Source organism: Loxodonta africana, chromosome 1 (genome assembly GCF_030014295.1).
Source record: "Loxodonta africana isolate mLoxAfr1 chromosome 1, mLoxAfr1.hap2, whole genome shotgun sequence".
In the NCBI taxonomy this organism is placed as follows: Eukaryota; Metazoa; Chordata; class Mammalia; order Proboscidea; family Elephantidae; genus Loxodonta; species Loxodonta africana.
The window spans coordinates 170469865-170489803 of NC_087342.1; the positions used below are offsets into that span (position 1 = coordinate 170469865).

The window sequence follows — 19939 nt, forward strand, 5'->3', positions numbered from 1 at the left end:
CTTCTTTCCAACCCCACAAATTTCTTTATGCCAAGTCATCTGCAAGGTTTTTCTTTTTTCTTGCCCCACTCCTCTAACAATAAAACCTAGTTAGGTGCAAATGAAAACTCAAAGTCCATAGGGCGGTGCAAGTAGAGAGGGAAGAGACCAGCAGGTGGCAGGGTAAAGAAAGGCAGTAGAAGGCATCTGAGAGCAGGAAGCTGTTTCAGTGATTGGGCAGTCATTTTAATTTCCATATAAGCATATGGGGGGAGGCGCAAATCAAATTTTCTTTATTTTGAGCCTATCTAACTCTATTACTAGACACCTAATTTACACTTACATGACAAGGTTTTACTGTCATAAAACCTAGTCTCAAAAAAGAAGCTGTGAAGAGGGTTCCTAAATTCACTGCACTGAGTTTCCAGTGTACACAATTTAAAAGTGAAATTTATGCTGTGGAGGAGGAATGGTTCAGTTTCTAACACCTTCTAATACTTCTGTCAAACAGTGAAGTACAGCTTTCCCAGCAAGAGATGAATTTTAGGCAGAGCATGAAATATTCAAGTGCATCATGACACGACCAATAAATATAACCATCAGATCATACTATACTAAAAAAAAATCAGGTGTAACAACTTTATTTAAAAGTTCTATTAATCTTGAGGGCACTAAGTTATCTATGTGTCCTACTACATAAGCCACGAAGAAGCTATGGTTGGACTGATAACAAGGAAATAATTTTACTTGACACTTTCCGGTGATACAAATGTGTGGGCAAAAAATAACATGATATCAAAGCCTCAAGATTAAATTACCCCTTGGACCGCTGATTTTCAGTTGTTGTGGAAATATAATTATATAACAAAGAAGGGAAAAACAAATACCACCGAACGCTTAGAAAGCTTTGCCTTCCTTTCGAAAAGCTGTTTGTTGTAAAGAAATCCTATAAAATCTTCCAAGGTGCTGATAGATGTTTTTATAATTGTTAGCTGGGATAATTTTTTAAATAACTAGCTAGAAAAAACAGTCTGTCTGTTCTTGAGAATAAACACTGGCCTGTTTTCTGCAGACTAATGCATGCTTTAATGCCAACAGCTAAAAGGGGGGAAAAAAAAGTATTGTTTAGAGAAGTCAAAATATGCTCCAACAATCACAACTAACAGTCAAATTAAGAGATACAAACCACTTTGGACAATGGGACCTCTGATTTAAGTACAATAAAGTACCACTATAATAATTTCTTCATTTAAAAGAAATTCTATGCATTTTTTTAATGTGCTCACATCCCTCATGTGATTCTCAGATAAGTAGGAGAGGTAGGCAATCACTACTACTCACGTGTAGTAATTTCAGTAAACTGAACTTTCAGAGTATACAAGGGCCCAAGCTCTCAGTGCAGCTCAGGAAAAAGCACCCTTCAAATCACTTTGTATGTGGGAATGCAAGCCAGCAAGGCTCATCATACTGGACTGCACTCTAGTTTGATCTGCGTGTGGTTAAATCAAGGAAACTGGCCCACTCTATATAATACATAATCGCCTTATGAAGTAGAGAACTTCCCACTTCTCAAAGCGCTCTCCATAACCAACCCTGTTTCACACTCAGCGAAAGCTGCATGCGTGTGGTCACCTGGTTAGTTACTGGCAGAGTGGAAAGCAGGACCCAGGACTCCAGTCTCCCAGTTCCAGACCCTCATTTCTTAAACACAGTACTGAAGAATTACCCACAAAGCCATCAAAAGACTGAGGGCACACACCTGTACATCTGAGAAGAGACAGCCACATCTTTGTCTCTAGGTTGTTTTCTACAGCATAATGAAAAATGTATAGGTGGGGAGCCCCCCACCAGGCAAAAGGAATGGGCTTCGTCTAACCAGAGTTCACACACAGGCATACAAAGTCTAATGCTTTTAAGAAAAACAAACAAACAATAAAACATCAATGCCTTTGCACAGCCTACAATTGTAATTAAGGGTTTAAAAATCTTGAACACAATTTTTGCAAGGTTACCAACTAAGACAAACCCTTAGAAAAATCTGTATTGTCAAACTAATGTAATTCAAACAAAGTGAGCAAAATGGTACCTTTAAGAAAGAAAAGCCCCAAAAGCTTAAACAATAGACAGGGTTGACCTTTAGAATAAATACTTGCCTTGAATTCTAAAATAAATGGGTAGCACCTCATTAGGTGAATAGCCTTCACATTGCTTTCAGAATTACATCTATTAAACTTTCATTAAATTCAATCACCTGCCATACAACACATTAAATGTAAAGTACAGTGTCTCATTTAAAAACAGGAGTACAGAATTGCAGACTTTAGTTTTTACCGGTAGAATCCTTAGTAAGCAAAAAACAAGCTATTTTATTAAAATTTCATCTACAACTGTCTCCTTTATTACTATCATTTAATGGTTCTAGGGTGGCTCAGCTACTAGCCGAAAGGTTGGTTGTTCAAACTCACCCAGAGGCTCCTCAGAAAGCAGGCCTGGTGACCTGCTTTCAAAAGGTCACAGCCTTGAACACCCTATGGAGCAGTTCTACTCTGTAACACATGGGGTTGCCACAAGTTGGAATCGACCCAACAGCAACTAACAACGACCACCTAGTTTCCCCACCAAAAAATATGGTCATTTTACCCCATAATATCAACTTTCTAAAATACAAAGAACAATATAATCACACATCTAATAACAGTAAGGAGCCCTGGTAGCACAGTAGTTAACAGCTCCGCTGCTAACCAAAAGGTTGGCAGTTTGAATCCACCAGCTGCTCATTGGAAAACCTACGGGGCAGTTCTATTCTGTCCTATAGAGTAGCTACACAGAGTCGCTATGAGTTGGAATTGACTTGACATCAAACAGGCTTTTTTTTCCCCCCAATGATAGTAAACCGCTATTTATTGAATGCCTCCCATGTGCCACACCCTGTACCACCAGTTTTATATGTATCATCTCATTTAATCCTTAAAACAAAACTCACAGAAATGACTCACCGGGTTATACAGCTAGAAGACATTTCTACTCTCTGTATTGTCGTTAACACAAATAAGCATACACTCACCACCACAAAGAACCAGAATTTACCTAAAGGATATCAAGCATTAACTATATGAGAATTCAAATATATTCACGCATTTTTTGAAGTCTCTTTATATCTGGTTTTCATAGAAATCTGCCAGTGAGAGCAACTCACAGCTGGGATTGTAAAAAAAAATATCTGCATGTTGACACCATTCTTTAGAAGCTTTACGGAATGATCCTTAACCTTTCTAGTAAACTGACAAAAGCTATGGATCTTTTTCCTGGACAGTCACATACAAAATTTTGCTCTATTTTAGAAGGTTCAGACTCCTGAAGCCTATTTACACATCTCAGTTTAAAAATTCCTGTTTGATTGGGCTGAGAAGCAACAGAATGAGGTTAAGAAAGTACAAACTGATACAGATTGAGTTCTCGGAACCTGTCTAGAATGACAGCACAATTCTGTGATTTAATGATCCCGATATTAATGCCCCTGATAAATCTACTTGGAAAACCTTGCAGAAGGAAAGACGGGAGGTGTAGACACTGCCATTGGTACTTACCGCTTTCCTGTGCAATTCTTGTCATTCAGGCCACCAATCCTGTTTATGGCAGACCAGGCTGTGAGAGCCACATATGGCAAAGAAGCAGCTTGAGTATGAGTGAGTGATTTGGGCTTACGAGAGACCTAGATTTGAAAACAACAGTCAAAAATTAGCAATGACTTGTAAACCTACGAACAAAATGAAGTACATTTACTTTCATGGGAGCCCAACTATTTTCACAGTCAAATCTATAAAATTCTTCAAGGTTCAGTAGTTACTGCATATTCTATTCCAAGATTATCCTGAAGGAATAGTCTCCAAATAGCTGAGCCTGCCTCAGAGAGGCTCTGTAATGTTTTGTAGCCTACAATATCAGATACAGGTTATTAAGCAACTTCATTCTTTGTTAAAAGTCCACACTCATTAATCCCATTAGTAGTGACTAAAATAAATCCAAATAAAACTTGAATCTTCATAGATACATTTTTTTTTTTTTTTTTTGAAGACTGCCTGTTCCCTTTATTTTCATTTACTGGAAGGTAATTTTTCTAGGTTTTCTCTAATCTCAAGAATACCCCTTTCTCCCTTTCTCCCCTCCCTTCTCTAGCCAATTTCCTCAGTGTTAAACTCTTTCTCTCAGGGTTCCGGTCGTCAAGACTCCTGGCTGTATTTGCTTAGCAATCTGTTTTTAAAGTTATTGAAAAGAGCTAGTTAAAGTTATTCAAAAGAGCCTGACACTTCATGGGGCCCTGGTGACCAAGTGGTTAAACACTTGGCTGCAACTATAAGGTTGGAAGTCCCAATCCACCAGTTGCTCCTTGGAAACCCTACAGGGCAGTTTTACTCTGTCTTGTAGGGTCACTATGAGTTTGGTATTTTTGTTTTTGATACTCCATGCCACTACTTAAGATTTATCCTTACTCTCCATTTGGTTTCAACTATCTAGACTGGGTAAAACCAAAAAATACAGCAGGGTTTCTAGATCTCACTCCTAATCCCTGCTCCACAAGGCAAAGATAACCTCTTTGGCAGGCAGTGTTATTAATTAAATGACAACAAATCCTTTCTTCATCTTTCAAAACTTCCTATTCTCTAACTTAAGTCTTTCAAAACTGCCCATAAAACACAAATCCAATCTGAAAAAAAACCAATTATGTCAGATACATTTTTTAGTCTTTGCTTATTCTTTCTAATGACACTTTAGCATAGAGTTGGTGAGTTACCTCATTCCCACTGACTACAACAAACTCTGAGAAAGTGCCTTGTTTCCACGGAGGAACTGCAGCCCAGACCTGAAACACACACACAACTTCATGAGAAACACGGTCATCGCTAACCAAAGCTAACCATGCTGGGATTCCCCAATATATACCTCACCCTGTGAAAAAAGCACAAAGTAACAATACACTGAGCAAAACAGTTATTTTCATATCCTATAAATTTATTACATAGATTTATTCTGGCTTTATCAAGTCAAACCATATTGGGGAAGCAGATGGCAATATACTCTGCTGCATTTACTAATTAGAGTATCAGTAAGAGCACAGTCTCTGAGGCTTAAATCCTGGCTCTACCACTTATGAGCCCTAGGACCTCTCTATAGTTAACCTTCCTTATCTGTAAAATGAACCTAATTGTACCTATCCCATAAGGAGTACATGAGTTATTTTATGAAAAGCAATTAGAATAGTGTTAGCTATCATCATGAGCTCATTATGATCCCTTGGTACTAAAGTTCAAAGTGGTGAAAGGTGATTACACCAAACTTTAGCTATTTCAAAACCACCCAATACATTACGTAGACATTGTCATTTAGAGGCCCTTTTAGGAAAAATAAAAAAACATAAGTCTCAATCCTATACATTTTTTAAAGTCTTGTAATTCTTATGCACCGGATTAAGAAAACCTACTTTTTTTTTTTTTTTTAAGCTACTTTGGAACTCTCTGTGAAAACTGTAATAACACAATCAAGAAAATGAGGGTTCCAGCCAAATCTCAGTACACTGGTCAAAAAGAAGAAAAAAGTCTATAGTATGGCATATACTTCCAGAAGAAGCAGGATGCAATCTCCACATTTAGAAAAGGAGCTGTAGCATTCACAGCTCACCTCATCTCCAGGTTTGAAGTAGTTCACATCAAGACCGCATTCCATTATCACACCAGAGACATCCCGACCCAGAGTCAGAGGAAATTCTTCTCCTTTGGTTTTAATATGTAAGGGATCACGCTTCATATTTAAAGCCGTAGCTCCATAACCGCCTATAAAACACAATTCATCTGTTTTCTCCTAAAGTAAGAATTTTTAAACTGCCACAGGATTATAGGCCAGGTACAATTCTAGATCCTCAAATATAGATAATAATCAAGCTTATATTTTACTACCACACAGGAAAACGTAAAAATAAAGAGTGCTGTTCCCTTCAAAGAAAATTAGTTAGAAAGTTATAATCACTTATTAAACTAAAGCTACCATGGAGATGGTACAGGACAGGGCAGCGTTTCGTTCTGTTGTGCATGGGATGAGGTCGCCATGAGGTGGGGGCCAACTCAATGGGAGCTAACAAGCTAATCATTGCTCAATATGTTTTTTGAACTCCAATTTTGAAACTGTCTTCAGAACTTTTAAGTATTTTCTTTTATACAGTTTTACTTTGTAGTTTGAAGGTGGTCCTTGTTAATTTATTCATTCATTTCTTAATTTTGTTTGTTTGGTACCAAGTCTGGTGACGAAGGTAAATGTTAAAGCTATTTGAAGTTAACAAACGATAAGGCATGGATATAAACAATTTGATACTGGCACTTGTCTATGAGGAATGGTTCCCACTCCACCCCCCAAAAATGTTTTTAAAATATCTCTGGAATAGTAAATAGATTCCTAGGTGGAAAAGAACCACTCGGCTGCATGCGTTCTGATATGCCAAATCAGGTTAATCACTTTATTATATACCTTAATTTTTGAGAATATTTGCTAATCAGTTAATAGAGCTGAAAACATTGTTCTAATCATAATTTTCTTTGTCCAAATAAATTGATCACTTAATCTACAGTAATCCAAAGTAGTTTATTACATAGCTTCTTCATCATATAAAACGACTTTTCCAAAACACAAAAAGATCTGTTATTTTCTCCTAAGCTTAAAATATTTCTGAGGCTCCCTATCATTTAGGAGAACATTTCTGGCATGGCAGGCTCCTAAGATAGGGACCCTGCAGACCTCATCAGTCCCATGCACCATTCCCTGCCCCACAATTTATGCTCTAGAATCACTAAGCCACTCCGTAAGCCTCCCTTTTCTTCCATCCACTGCTGGGTGCACTACAATATTAGATCCCAAGGATGAGGAGAAACCAGCAAAGGAGCCTGAGAAGGTCTGGCCAGAGAACTAACAGGTGTCCTGAAAGCCAAGCGAAGAAGATCGTTCAACGAAGCTGCTGATGGGGAAGACAGTTTTTCAAATAAGTTTAAAAGCTGTTATTAGGTTTAAAAAAAAAAAAAAAAAAAAGACTGGATTCAGCACCACAGAGGCCATAGTGACCTTGATAGGAGCAGCTGCCATGGAATGGTGTGTTTCAGAAAGAATGAGAAGACAGGAATTGGAGACCATGAGAAAATTCAACTCTTTCAAATAGTTTTACTATGAAAGGAAGCAGAGAACTGGAGCAGTGGCTGGAGGGGAGCAAATGAGATGGAGAGAGGATATTTCTCTGTGTGTGTGTGTGTGTGTGTGTGTGTGTGTGTGTGTGTGTTTTAATCTACAAGATTAATCTATATGAGGGGAGAAATGACAGCATGCAGTAGAAAGGAAAAGACTGATGATGCAGGACTGAATTGCTGGAACAATGCCCAAATAGGTGAGAGGGAATGGGATCTAGCGCACAAGTGGAGTGTTGGCCTTAGATAGTAGAATGGAGAGTTAATCCCCACAGCAGGAGGAGAGGAAGAATGTCTGGGGAGAGATGCTGACAGGCGGGTAGCCTTCAGAATTTGTTTTTCTAAGAAAAAAATCAAGACACACAGGAGGAAGTATTTAAAAGTTGAGGTTGTCCCAGAAAATCTAAGCTGATGGCCAGTATGCCAATATTACATATTTGCCATCTGGCTAGTTAGGGAGTACACTCTATCAGGGGAAAAAAAACAACTTCACATGTAATACTCACAAAAGTCATGTTTCACTTTTCCTGTCTTACATTCCTTTTTCATTACTGAAACATAATTAAACAATTATTCCTATGTGATTTAAGCAACAGAAGTGGGTATTCAGCCATGTCAAATTTTAACTGGTGTTTCAGAGCCACAAAAAGGTTTCAGTGATGAGGTACAGAGCCCACAGCTCAAGGCTGTCTAAACAGTTCTCTTGGTCACCCTGATATATTGGTGTCTCAACTTAGTAGCTCTAGCTAGCTCACTGGTTCTATCTAAATGATTCCAAAATTCAGAATGCAGCTGGTAGGAACAGAGGACCTGCTTGGTAACACAAAAGAAGGGAGAGCCTTAGAGCTTCAACCCATTCTTAGAAGTTGCCAGTTTGACTGGTTCAGAAAAATTCTCTGTCTGTCATCAGACTTTCGAAGGCATTAAGCCCATCTAGAGAAACCAAATTTTGTTGGTATGATGCTGTTGACTGTATTTTTTTTTTTTCCTATTTTTAAGACCATCCGTTTCTTTAGCTATTTCTATGATTTATTATTTAAATTCAGTGATTGTGGCCATCTCCAGAAAACAGCCTGCCCTTCATCTTGCAAAATAGACATGTCTCTTGCTTCCTTGTCAAGGGAAATAACTGCCTCCTACAGTTTACAATCTTCTACTCATTATTTTATTTCCCCAAGCTATCATTGCAGATATCTTCTGCAAAAACAATAACAAATTCTCAAAAAGAATCTGTGGGCAGAAAAAAAAAAAAGAGGATAACTTACAAATAATACTGCTCAGTCAAGTAATAAAAAACTGAGATGTCACAAGAATACTATAAAAAAACAAAATGTGTTACAATATTACATTAGTAAATAACAGCCAAGAAAAATCCAAATGCAACCATTCCACTGATTACAACCTACACACATACTGTACATTCAAAGAAATAAAAAGTTAACAAATCTAAACAATGGCAAAATACAAAAATTACCCCTGGGTAAAATACTAATTTAAGTATACTATTAAGTCAGAATGAAAACGTAAAATGACATAAAAATAATGACTGAATGACAACTACATCTGTGATGCACTGAAACAGGTAGTAATTGACAGAGCACGGGATCTATTTCAAAGAGTTGACAGTCAAAGGAGATGAAGAAAATACTGATCACTGGGTACAAACCTACCACTTAAAGACATATCCTTTAAAAACTAAACTATCTCTAGGCCCAGTGTAAAAGAAATAAAGTAATTTAAAATAACATGCCCAACTACTAGTAGCAATTACTTCTAAGCAAACAAAAATACAAAAGTGAATTTCATGAGGCAACTATAGTAAATTATTTCCATTCATTCTTAACAGAGCTTTCTAACTACGTCTACTCTAAGAGTTAAAGTCTTTCCCCACTCTTTCCCCCAAAGCAATAGTGTAATAAATAGCTATTCCATCCCATTGTCTAGATCAGGGCTCTCCAATAGAAGTATAATGCAGGCCACACATGTAATTTTAAATTTTCTAGTAACCACTGAAAAAAGTTAAAACAAATGAAAGTAATTTTAATATTTTACTTAATATACCCAATATACTATCAGTTCAACATGTAATCAATATAAAATTTTTAATGAGATATTTTACTTTCCTTTTTTGGTACTAAATCCTTAAAATCCAGTGTCTGTTTTATACCGACTGACTACACATCTCAATTCACAGCAGCCACATTTCAACCGCACAGTAGTCATGTGGTTTACTGGCTATTACACTGGACAGCACTGATCGAGGTATATTCACTAAATTAATAATAACAGCATTCAAAGTTGGAGTCATCAAAGGACCTAACCACCATGAAATGCAACTTTATTTCCCCAATCCAGCAGTTCTCCAAGTCTGGTATGTTCCCAAGACATTTTCAAAGAGTCTAAGAGGTCCTTTCTTTTCCAGCTACCTATGCGTGTGGGGCTGGCTTTTCTTTATATACTTCAAATAACGTATTGCAACAGATTGAATGCATAAGCAGATATGAAAATCCAGTTATCTTATTAAATGAGAGAGTAAAGAGATTTGCAAAAGTTAATACAATGCTACTTCTCTTTACATTCTTTTATTTTGGAACATACAGCTATTTTTCATTGTAAACTCTTTTAAGGTAGTAGTATTGTTTCGGTCAAGAATTATTATGTTTCAGTGCTTCACACACGTAGTCGTCTTTCAGTCATTATTTTTAAGTCATTTCATGTTTTTATTCTGATTTGATGTAATGTTAACACATAGGCTTTTACTGCATTTTTAATGAATTAATAAATAAATATTAAAATTTGTTTTAATTTCTAACAAAGTAAATATCAATAACTCACATAAACAAAATCTCAATAATTTTTAAGGGTGTAGAGAGCTCCTGAGACCTCAAAATTTGAAAATTGCTGCCCTAACCCATCTCAACACTCCTGGGGGAAAAAAAAAAGGAAAAGAAGTAAGAATCTCAACACTTTCCAACTTCTCCATAAATTAAACAAAATTTTAATTCTAATTTTGTTAATTGGGTAAGTACATGAAATTTAATTCATCTAGAAGAATTCATCAGAATTATTACTGAGGTCATCTGTTGAGAAGAATTTAGGTCTACATACGAGCCCTTCAAAACACAGACCCATGGATAAGTTAAACTGCATATGGAAGTTCACTTAAAGCACCGAGGTTAACTGACCAATCATCCTAGAAGATGTTTTCTTGATTTCTTCAGAAGACGTAGCTGGGTTCCCATATCAAGACTGGCAGTATTTTTTTGTCAATATTTTCCAAAATTAAAATAATTTGCCAAAAATCAGTCTTTTCAGCACTTCAGTAAATACAATTGCACAGTCTATATTTAAGGAATATAGTGCCTTCCAAGTTTTGTCTATATTCCCTAACAGAAATTAAGATGATAACATTATTCCCATTTAGGATGGAGCCCAGCACGAAGTAGCTGAAGGCAGAGACAACCACAGAAATGAAGAAAAGTACTTTGTCCACATCCTGGCCTCCTGTTCTGCTGCTTTGTCAATACAAGAAGATATGAGCAAAGAGGACAAGGAAATTATTATTAAAAAATACAAGTTCTGAGCTGATGAGAAAACATAAGCCTACCTCCAAGACCTGTGACTTATCTCAAGATAAAAAAGTTCCCTGGAGGGTATGCCAGAAAGTTAGCTGTAGACACAACTCTCAAGTCCCAATTAACGCTTTAAAAAGAATGGGAACAATTCAAACTTACATTTTGAGAAGATTATAGTACAGACATGGCAATTTCAAAAATTTTGGAAATATTTGCTGAGATACTGTCACAAACCTAAACAATTCTTTTGTGTTAAAGAAGTATAATCAAACAACAATTGATCTTTTAAAACTGTATCCCTGATGAAATTCTCTGAAGAACATAAATAAATAATAAGGTAATGAAGAATGTCTTTTGAAAACTTACTTCTCATATTAACATCTATAGGATTTACACTCGCAGCGTGAACTTTGACAATGACTTCATTTGGATAGTGTATGATAGGTAACATCATGTTCTGATTAAATCGAAGCACTTCATTCGTCCCATATTTATCTATAACCCAAGCGGGCATGACAGTGCACTTTGGAGAGGTAGTACTAATCTTTCTAATTACTGAAGTCTTTTGTACAATTTTGCTTCTCCAGAAGTGAACCGCAGTGCATGTATTTCTTCTAAGTACACAGTTCTTCAGAAGTTCCATCATCCGTGTCTCAACTAAAACGCACCTGTATTCGATCAAACTTTTACTCCTGAATTCCGCCAAATTCTGCCAAACATTCTAGCCAATTTCAAAACTGAGCATTCAAAAAATTAAGTTAACCTAACGGAGCAAGTGAAGGAAGGAGACTATGGAATTGTTATTCTGCTGTTCTCATCTGAAACGCTCCATTTAACGTTCCAGTTCGTATTCTATTTTCCCTTACGCCCCGACCCAACCTTTCCCTAAAAAAAAAAAGTGTGTAGGCCTCCCCCGGCCCCCGAACCCCGTTCTGTCCTAGGAGCCCTCGGAGGGACAAGTAGACACCGCTCCCGATTCGGACGCCACGGATTTTCGGACGATCCCGCGTTCCCACCGCGACCTTAGCTCGGAGTCTCCTTCTCGGTCGCCTCTCCTTCGCTGCCGGGTCCGCTTTGAGGAGCCAACCAATCGGGTGCAAGGATCATTTTCCAGGATTGCAATTCAACCAGTCCAAGTACTTGGTGCTAAAACGTTCAGTGACAATCCAAGATGGCTGCGCCCATGTAATGCCGGCAGTGGTCGTCGATCTATTTTCCTTATTGTCACCTAGCCCCTGTGGTGGCAGGCCGAACACGAAGACCATGCTGGGCCGGACACTCCGTGAAGTGAGTGGGATTGGCCTGCTGAGGGCCCGGGGAGGGTGGAAAGATTCGTGGACTCCGTGGACGAGGAGTCTCCCGGCTTGGTCACATATTTTGCCGCCTCCTTCCCTTGAACCGGGTGAGGGATCCGGACCTTTCGGTCCTCCGGCTGTATTCTCAGTATCCGTTCCGGAATTAGGACTTCAGCAGAGGAGATCTCTGCACCGCAGAGCTGTGGAGTGGAGGTGTTCACCTGGCTTCTCGCGATTAGACGTTTGCCAAGGCTTGGAGTCGGGCTCCGGGTGGTGGCTCACAGTGGGGTCTACCAAATAACGGAGATTTTGCTGGTCCTCTTTAGTCTCTCTTCCGACACTCATCTGATGCAGTTCTTTCTAAGGGGTTTGGCAAACTTGTATTTTGCAAAGTCCAAAGAAGTAATTCTTTTTCTTGATATATTCATGTCCAGGTTTCACCTGCCATTAAGGTACAAATGACTCCGTAAACTGTGTTTGCACTTCCTAGAAATCACATTTGAAACTCTAGACTATATTTATAAATGCCTTCCAAATATCCCCCAAACTTATCCAAGGTGGAACCCATTGTTGTAACAAGACCATCCTTACCCTCTCGACTTCCATCTTAGAAAACACACACACAGACACAAACCTTGATCTTTTTGAGTTCTTAGTGTTCTCGCCTTAATGGAACAACTCTTATCCCACTGCCCCAGTCATGTCGTGTTGCCATGGTGTCAGTGTAGTTCTACTCTATCCTATAGTAAATAGTAATGTATATATATAGCTTTGAGTCAGAATGGCATGGACAGCAGTGGGTTGGGTTGGTTTTTTTGTAATCTTTGCAGATGCAGGCTACCACATCTTTCTCCTGCAGAGCGGCTGGTGGGTTCCAACCACTGACCCAACCAAGGGCTTAACCACTGCACCACCAAAAAAAAAAAAAAAAAAAACCTGTTTGTCTTAGTCATCTAGTGCTGCTATAACAGAAATACCACAAGTGGATGGCTTTAACAAAGAGAAATGTATTCTCTCATAGTCTAGTAGGCTAGAAGTCCAAATTAAGGGTGCCAGCTCCAGGGGAAGGCTTTGCCTCTCTCTCTGCCGGCTCTGGAGGAAGGTCTTTGTCATCAATCTTCGCTGGGACTAGGAGCTTCTCAATGTGTGCTTCTTGTGCTTCTTTATTGATGGTATGAGGTTCCCAGCTCTCTGCTCACTTTTCTTTCCTTTTATCTCTTCTAAGATAGAAGGTGATACAGGCCACACCCCAGGGAAACACCCTATATATTGGATCATGGAAGTGACCTGAGTAAAGGGGTTATATCCCACCTTAATCCTCTTTAAAATAACTCAGTCTTGCCTCGTTAACCACAGGCAAAGATTAGGGTTTTCATCACATAGGAAAATTACATCACGAAATGGAGGACAACCACACAATAATGGGAATCATAGCCTAACCAAATTGACACATATTTCGGGGGGACATAATTCAATCCATGACACCATTGCTATCAAGTCAATTATGATTCCTAATGACCATTAATTCTGTCTTGTAACTATGTCTGAAATCTGTTCTCTTACATTCTCCCTGCTACTGTGGCTTTAAGTCAGGCCTCCTTCCTCACTAGCCCAGATCTCCTAACTTCTAAAACTGTCTGCAGGCCACCTGGTAGCAGAATCACCTAAGGCCCTTGTTAAAACTACAACTTTGTTCCGTATCAGACCTGCTTAGATCTTGTGGTAAGGCCCAGAGTGTATATGGTTTAACCCAGCCTCCAAGTAAACTATCTTACCTTCCATATTTCTTTTGTACCTCCACCTGGGAAGTCTCCTTTTTTCCAGGTTGGCAGTCTTAAAAAGGTAAAAATTACAATGAGAACTTTAAATCCACAGACTTTAAATAATAAATAGTTCTTGCCCAAAATACATCATTGCTTTGACATCTTAAATTGCATCTTGCCTATATTGTCAGTGAAGAATCCAATTTGTTCTAAGAAAAAACAAAACACTTGTTTGGAAACAAAACCCCACCTATAAAAATATGGTACAGTGTTTCCTTTTTCCTGCCCTTTCACCCTAAGCACTACCTTCTTTGTGCCTCCCCTTCCTGACCCTGCTGAGTGAGCCATTGTAAAAACCAACTTTAGCTTCATGTGAAAAAAAAAAAAAGCTATCAGGTGAGCTATCCCTAGGAAAGACCACTAGGTTGTTTTGGCATGATTTCTTTCACTTAATCACTCCTTTGACAAGTGTTTATTGATGCCTGCCATGTGCAAAGCATTACTTGGTGGTTATTTTTACAGCCCCCAAATATCTTTTGTCTGCTTTGTTTATATTTTTTCCCATATCACTATACTGCCCCAAATTCCACCAATTGGAGATTGATTGATTTAACTTACATTCTCTCCTTTAAATATGTAAAAATTCCTGGGGTGGTTGAATGATTTGTTCACCCATTGTTGTAGATTATAATACTTCAATCAGATTTCTCTCCTTCATAACACTTTTTGGAGATATCAGTTAAAGACAGGGAAATTTTATGGGGAGGAAATTAGGGCCGAGGGGCTGGAAATTATGGAGTCTTGAGGCAATTTTGGGGACCTTTTTTTTAGCTGCAGGCATAGGGCAACAGAGAAACACTGGGAGTGGGCACTAAGAGGAGGTAATATGTCAAATAGGAGATAAAATTCGTGTTTGTAAATTTTACCCAGATTCATCAAGAAAGGGGAGTCTTTCCTTTGCCTTCCTCTTCCATGGTATGATCCCAGTGTGTCTAAGGCAGCATCTTAGAATTCTGCCTACTACAGTGGTTAGCTGGACATGCAAATAGGACAAACCAGATACCACAGAGCTCAGGGAGAGATTTGGGTACTTTCTAATAGGACTGGAACCCCGGAAAGAAAGGCAACTGTCTAAAGAACTTTAAAGAAATTTTATTATTTGACCTGTAAAACCACCTTCTCAGTATCTTCAGATGACTTCAGTAAAGACTCACATTAGTTTTCAAGGGGAAGGAAGAGGATGAGAATGAGAGATGAAGAAGAGGAAAAATTAAATATAGGCAGATCCTTTGAAAAATTATGCTTTAAAAAAACAAACAGGGAAGTCGGGCAGGCAGTGGGGTCCAGTGAGAGTATATTTAAGATGGGCAATATTCCAGAATATCTGTATGCTAAAGGAAATGATCCCTGGAGAAGGACATCATGCTTGGTAAAGTAGAGGGCCAGTGAAAGAGAGGAAGACCCTCAATGAGATGGATTGACACAGTGGCTGCAATGATAGGCTCAAGCATAACAACGATTCAGAGGATGGAGCAGGACTGGGCAGTATTTTGTTTGTTGTACATAGGATCACTGTGAGTCAGAACTGAGTCGACAGCTCCTGACAACAACAAAAGAAAATGATCCAACGTGGAGGAAATTGAAGTAGAAGAGAGAGAGGAGATAAAGGGAACAAGAGGGCTTGGGATCTAATATACAGAAGGGAGGATTGGCCTTAGAACACAGGCAGCTTGCTTTTTTATGGGACAGAAGGCAGAGTATATAGGTATGGATGAAGGTAGATTGGTAGATTTGATACTGGGAAGACACAGAGTTCTCTTCTGATTGCCTCCATTTTTCTCAGGGTAGTAAAAAGTAAGGGCATGGACTAAAAATGAGATAGAGAAGCATTGATGGAGATTAGAGGAGAGAGGAAATGTGTGAAATTCTTTTCTGGGAGAATAGGAATGCAAGTTGACCAAAGAAGAAGTAGGCTTTCTGGGTAAGGCTAAGTACTCCTGTGATGTTGTTGTTAGGTACCATCAAGTTAGCTTCGACTCATAGTGACTTTATATGTAACAGAAGAAAATGTTGCCAGTCTGGTACCATCCTCACAATTGTTGCTGTGTTTGGGCCCATTGTTGCAGCCGCTGTGTCAGTCCATCTCATTGAGAGTCTTCCTCTTTTTCTCTGACCCTCTACTGTACCAAGCATGATGTCCTTCTCTAGCAATCGGTCCCTTCTGATAACATGTCCAAAATAAGTGAGATGAAGTCTCACCATCTTGCTTCTAAGAAGCATTCTGGGTGTACTTCCTCCAAGACAGATTTGTTCATTCTTCTCGCAGTCCATGATGTATTCAGTATTCTTCACCAACACATTTCAGGTGTATCAGTTCATCTTTTGTATTCCTTTTTCATTGTCCAGCTTTTGCTTGCCTATGAGGCAAATGAAAATACCTGGCTTCATTCAGGCACACCTTAGTCCTTAAAGTGACATCTTTGCTTTTTAACACTTTAAAGAGGGCTTTTGTAGCGGATTTGGCCAGTGCAGTACATTGTCATTTGATACCTTGAGTGCTGCTTCCATAAGCATTGATTGTGGATCCAAGTAAAATGAAATCCATGACAACTTCAGTATTTTCTTTGTTTACCATGGTATTGCTTATTGGTCGAATTGTGAAGATTTTTGTTTTCTTTGTGTTAAGGTATAAACCATACTGAAGACTGTAGTGTTTTACCGTAATCAGTAAGTGCTTCAAGTCATCTTCACTCTAGTCAAGCAAGGTTTTGTCATCCGCATATTTCAGGTTGCTAATGAGTCTTCCTCCAGTCGTCATGCTGCATTCTTCATCATATAGCCCAGCTTCTCAGATTATTCATTAAGCATACAGATTGGGTAAGTAAGGTGAAAAAATACAACCCTACCACACACCTCCAATTTTAAATCATACAGTATCCTCTTGTTCTGTTCGAATAACTGCCTCTTGATCCAGTCCAGGTTCCACATGAGCACAATTAAGTGTTCTGGAATTCCCATTCTTCCCAGTGTTAACCATAATTTGTTACAATCCATACAGTCAAATGCCTTCATATGGTCAATAAAACACAGGTAAACAAACATCTTTTGGTATTCTCTACTTTCGGCCAAGATCCATCTGACATCACAGTAATATCCCTCATTCCATGTTCTCCTCTAAACCTAGCTTGAACTTCTGGCAATTCCCTGTCAATGTATGACTGCAGCCGTTTTGTAATTATCTTCAGCAAAATTTTGCTAACATGATATTAATGATATTGTTCAATAATTTCTGCATTCTGTGTGGTTACCTTTCTTTGGAATGGACACAAATATGGATCTCTCCCAGTTGGTTGGCCAGGTAGCTGTCTTCCAAATATCTTGGCATAGACAAATGAGTGCTTCCAGCATTGCATCTGTTTGTTGAAGCATCTCAGTTGGTATTCCATCAGTTCCTAGAGCCCTGTTCTTCTCCAGTGCCTTCAGTGCGGCTGGGACTTTTTCCTTCAGTACCAGTGGTGCTTCAGCATATGCTACCCCCTGAAATGATTGAACATCAACCAAATCTTTTTGGTACAGTGACTCTGTGTATTCCTTCCATCTTATTTTGATGCTTTCTGCATCATTCAATTTTTTTGTCCATAGAGTCCTTCAGTGTTGCAACTCAAGACTTGAATTTCCTCTTCAGTTCTTTCAGCTTGGAATTGCCAATCATATTCTTCTCTTTTGGTTTTCTAACTCCAAGTCTTTGCACATTTCATTGTAACACACTATTTTGTCTTCTGAGGCTGCCCTTTGAAATCTGCTCAACTTCTTTACTTCATTTCATCTGTTCACTTTAGCTGCTCTGAGCTCAAAAGTAAGTTTTAGAGTCTCTTCTGACATCCATTTTGATCTTTTGTTTCTTTCCTGTCTTTTTAATGACCTTTTACTTTCTTCATGTATGATGCCCTTGATGTCATTCCACAATTCTTCTGGTCTTTGGTCATTAGTGTGCAGTGCATCAAAGCTATTCTTGATACTCTAAATTCAAGCAGAATGTTTAAAAGGTTATACTTTGGCTCTCTTGGACTTGCTTTTTCTTCATCTTCAACTTGAGCTTGCATGTGAGAATTGCTGGTATAATCCACAGTCAGCCCCTAGATTTGCCTTGACTGATAATATTGAGCCTCTCCATCGTCTCTCTCCACAGATGTAATAGATTTTATCTCTATGTAAACTATTCAGCAAGGTCCATGGACATAGTTGTCGTTTGTGTTGTTGAAAAAAAGTATTGGCATTAATGGTCATAAATTTAAAGTGAAATGAGTTAGCACAATAGTCTGTTTTATTCCAATCATATTTAGCTGTTTAGATACAGATACAATATAGGCAAGGTTAAGGTTTTACCTGTGGAAGAATAAAGGAGCAAGACAGTTGAAACTATATGCAAGGAAGTAATTGTGATAGATTATGCAATCTGAGCTGTGTAAGGAGCAAAGCAAAGACATGAAGAGTGATGATTAGTGGAAAAATTGTGTGTGGAGTCAGTGGAACAGATGCCTCTATGAGATCAAAAAATTACTGGAATTGAGTAGAGTAAATGAGCTGGAGGGACAGGATTTGATGGTTAGAGAGTCGATGACTAGCACTGAGACTTCAGTGATTATATAGTTACTGGTAACAATGTAGTCCAGACTATGACCGTAGGAAGTGAGAAAATGAGGTTAAGGAATTGAGACACCGGTGGCAGCCCACGTGAAGTTAGAGTTTAAGAGTCAACAAGAATGACAACAGGAGCCATGGTAAAGATTACGGTGAGTTAGATGTAAAAATCTTTCATGAATGAAAGGCAGTGCCAGGGAGGATGTAGATTAACACACCAGGGAGAGTGATACAAACTATTCCAGATGCTTCAGGTGAGCTAGGATTTTTGAGGGAAAAGAGAGGAAATATGTTTTGAAAGGCATTGAGAAACAAGGAGGACACCTTCCTGCATCCCCACCTCCACCACCAGACTTTATGATACATGGAAGGTAGGAGAAAGCAGCCATCCCTTAAGAATGGAGAAGAACCTTCTCAGTGTCTTCAAATGACTTCAGTAAAAAAGGGAGAAGCAGGAGGAGAATGAGAATGGGAGATGAAGAGGTAAAACATTTATATGGCCGTATAACAAAGCCTGGTTTCCATTAGAGAAAAGAAGGTAAAGAGAACTCTTTTTTTTTTTTTCTAAGAAAAACTTTTCAAGTTGACTTTGTCTTGTATCCAAATATGATACCCTTCAGTTTTTTCCCATGAGAGCTGTACTATTCGTATTCCATAGTCCTATGCTTTTTTTTTTTTTATGCTTAGTCCTTTCTAGCAATTTAGTGTCTTCTAAATCCTTTCACTGTATTTTCATTTCTCTTGTCCAGTTTCTTCATTAATTCTTACAAATATGGGTTTCCTAAAAATGATCCTGGCAAAGGTCAGAACCATGTGAAAGGAGTACTCTTAGACAATCTCATTTCTTACCCTTTTTACCACAATTATAGCTCCTTAGCTCTTATTATCATACCATTTGGCAAGTCAGAAAACAGCTTGAGGATAGTGGGCATTAGAGGACTTGAGGGGAGTCAAGAAAGAAGAGAAAGTGACAGACACAATTTCCCTCATTATTACAATTTTGCCATGGGATAGCCTGCCTATATACCTCCTAAGGCCCTTGAGTGGCACAAATGGTTAAGCACTCAGGTGCTAACAGAAAGGTTGGCAGTTGAACCCACTGAGAGGCTCCTCGAAAGAAAGACCTGGCAATCTGCTTAAAGATCACAGCCATTGAAAACACTGTGGAGCACAGTTCTATTCTGAAACACAAGAAGTAGAGTTGGAATCTACTCAGTGGCAACTGGCTATGTAGCTCTCTGTGTCTTCTGGCTTGGGTTTTTGCTAGTTTCTATTCTACAGCCTACTGCCCCTTTCTTCCCACTCCATATTCACAGTATTAGAATATACTGTTGTCTTTTATTTCTCTCCAGGCCTTTTCTTATAAAGAATTTACATTTCATGCAAACCATTCAATATGTTACCTCCTTTAACCAAACGCAGCTGCCCCTCTACATTCCTCGGTCACTCCCTGCAGCTGCCCCATG

The 19939-nt window shown here is 38.7% G+C and overlaps 2 protein-coding genes across 12 annotated transcripts in view; one reads left to right on the forward strand and one right to left on the reverse strand.

Annotated features, from left to right (window-relative positions):
- RTN4IP1 (reticulon 4 interacting protein 1) overlaps nt 1–11969 on the reverse strand; it is a 55667-nt gene extending 43698 nt beyond the window's left edge. For 5 of the 7 annotated variants that reach the window (XM_064289375.1, XM_064289372.1, XM_064289360.1 and 2 more), the window contains exons 1-5: nt 11141–11969; nt 7706–7750; nt 5656–5807; nt 4772–4840; nt 3567–3691 (exon numbers count right to left, since the gene is read on the reverse strand). In XM_064289375.1, the coding sequence (XP_064145445.1) occupies nt 3567–3691; nt 4772–4840; nt 5656–5807; nt 7706–7750; nt 11141–11420 (671 nt within the window). In that variant the 5' untranslated portion in view covers nt 11421–11969. The remainder of the gene's footprint in view (nt 1–3566; nt 3692–4771; nt 4841–5655; nt 5808–7705; nt 7751–11140) is intronic. The other 2 variants (XM_010601340.3, XM_003404314.4) reach the window with 2 other exon arrangements.
- The window catches only part of QRSL1 (glutaminyl-tRNA amidotransferase subunit QRSL1), a 52618-nt gene continuing 44606 nt past the window's right edge, over nt 11928–19939 (forward strand). For all 5 annotated transcript variants that reach the window (XM_023543167.2, XM_064289336.1, XM_003404065.4 and 2 more), the window contains exon 1: nt 11928–12061. In XM_023543167.2, the coding sequence (XP_023398935.2) occupies nt 11963–12061 (99 nt within the window). In that variant the 5' untranslated portion in view covers nt 11928–11962. The remainder of the gene's footprint in view (nt 12062–19939) is intronic.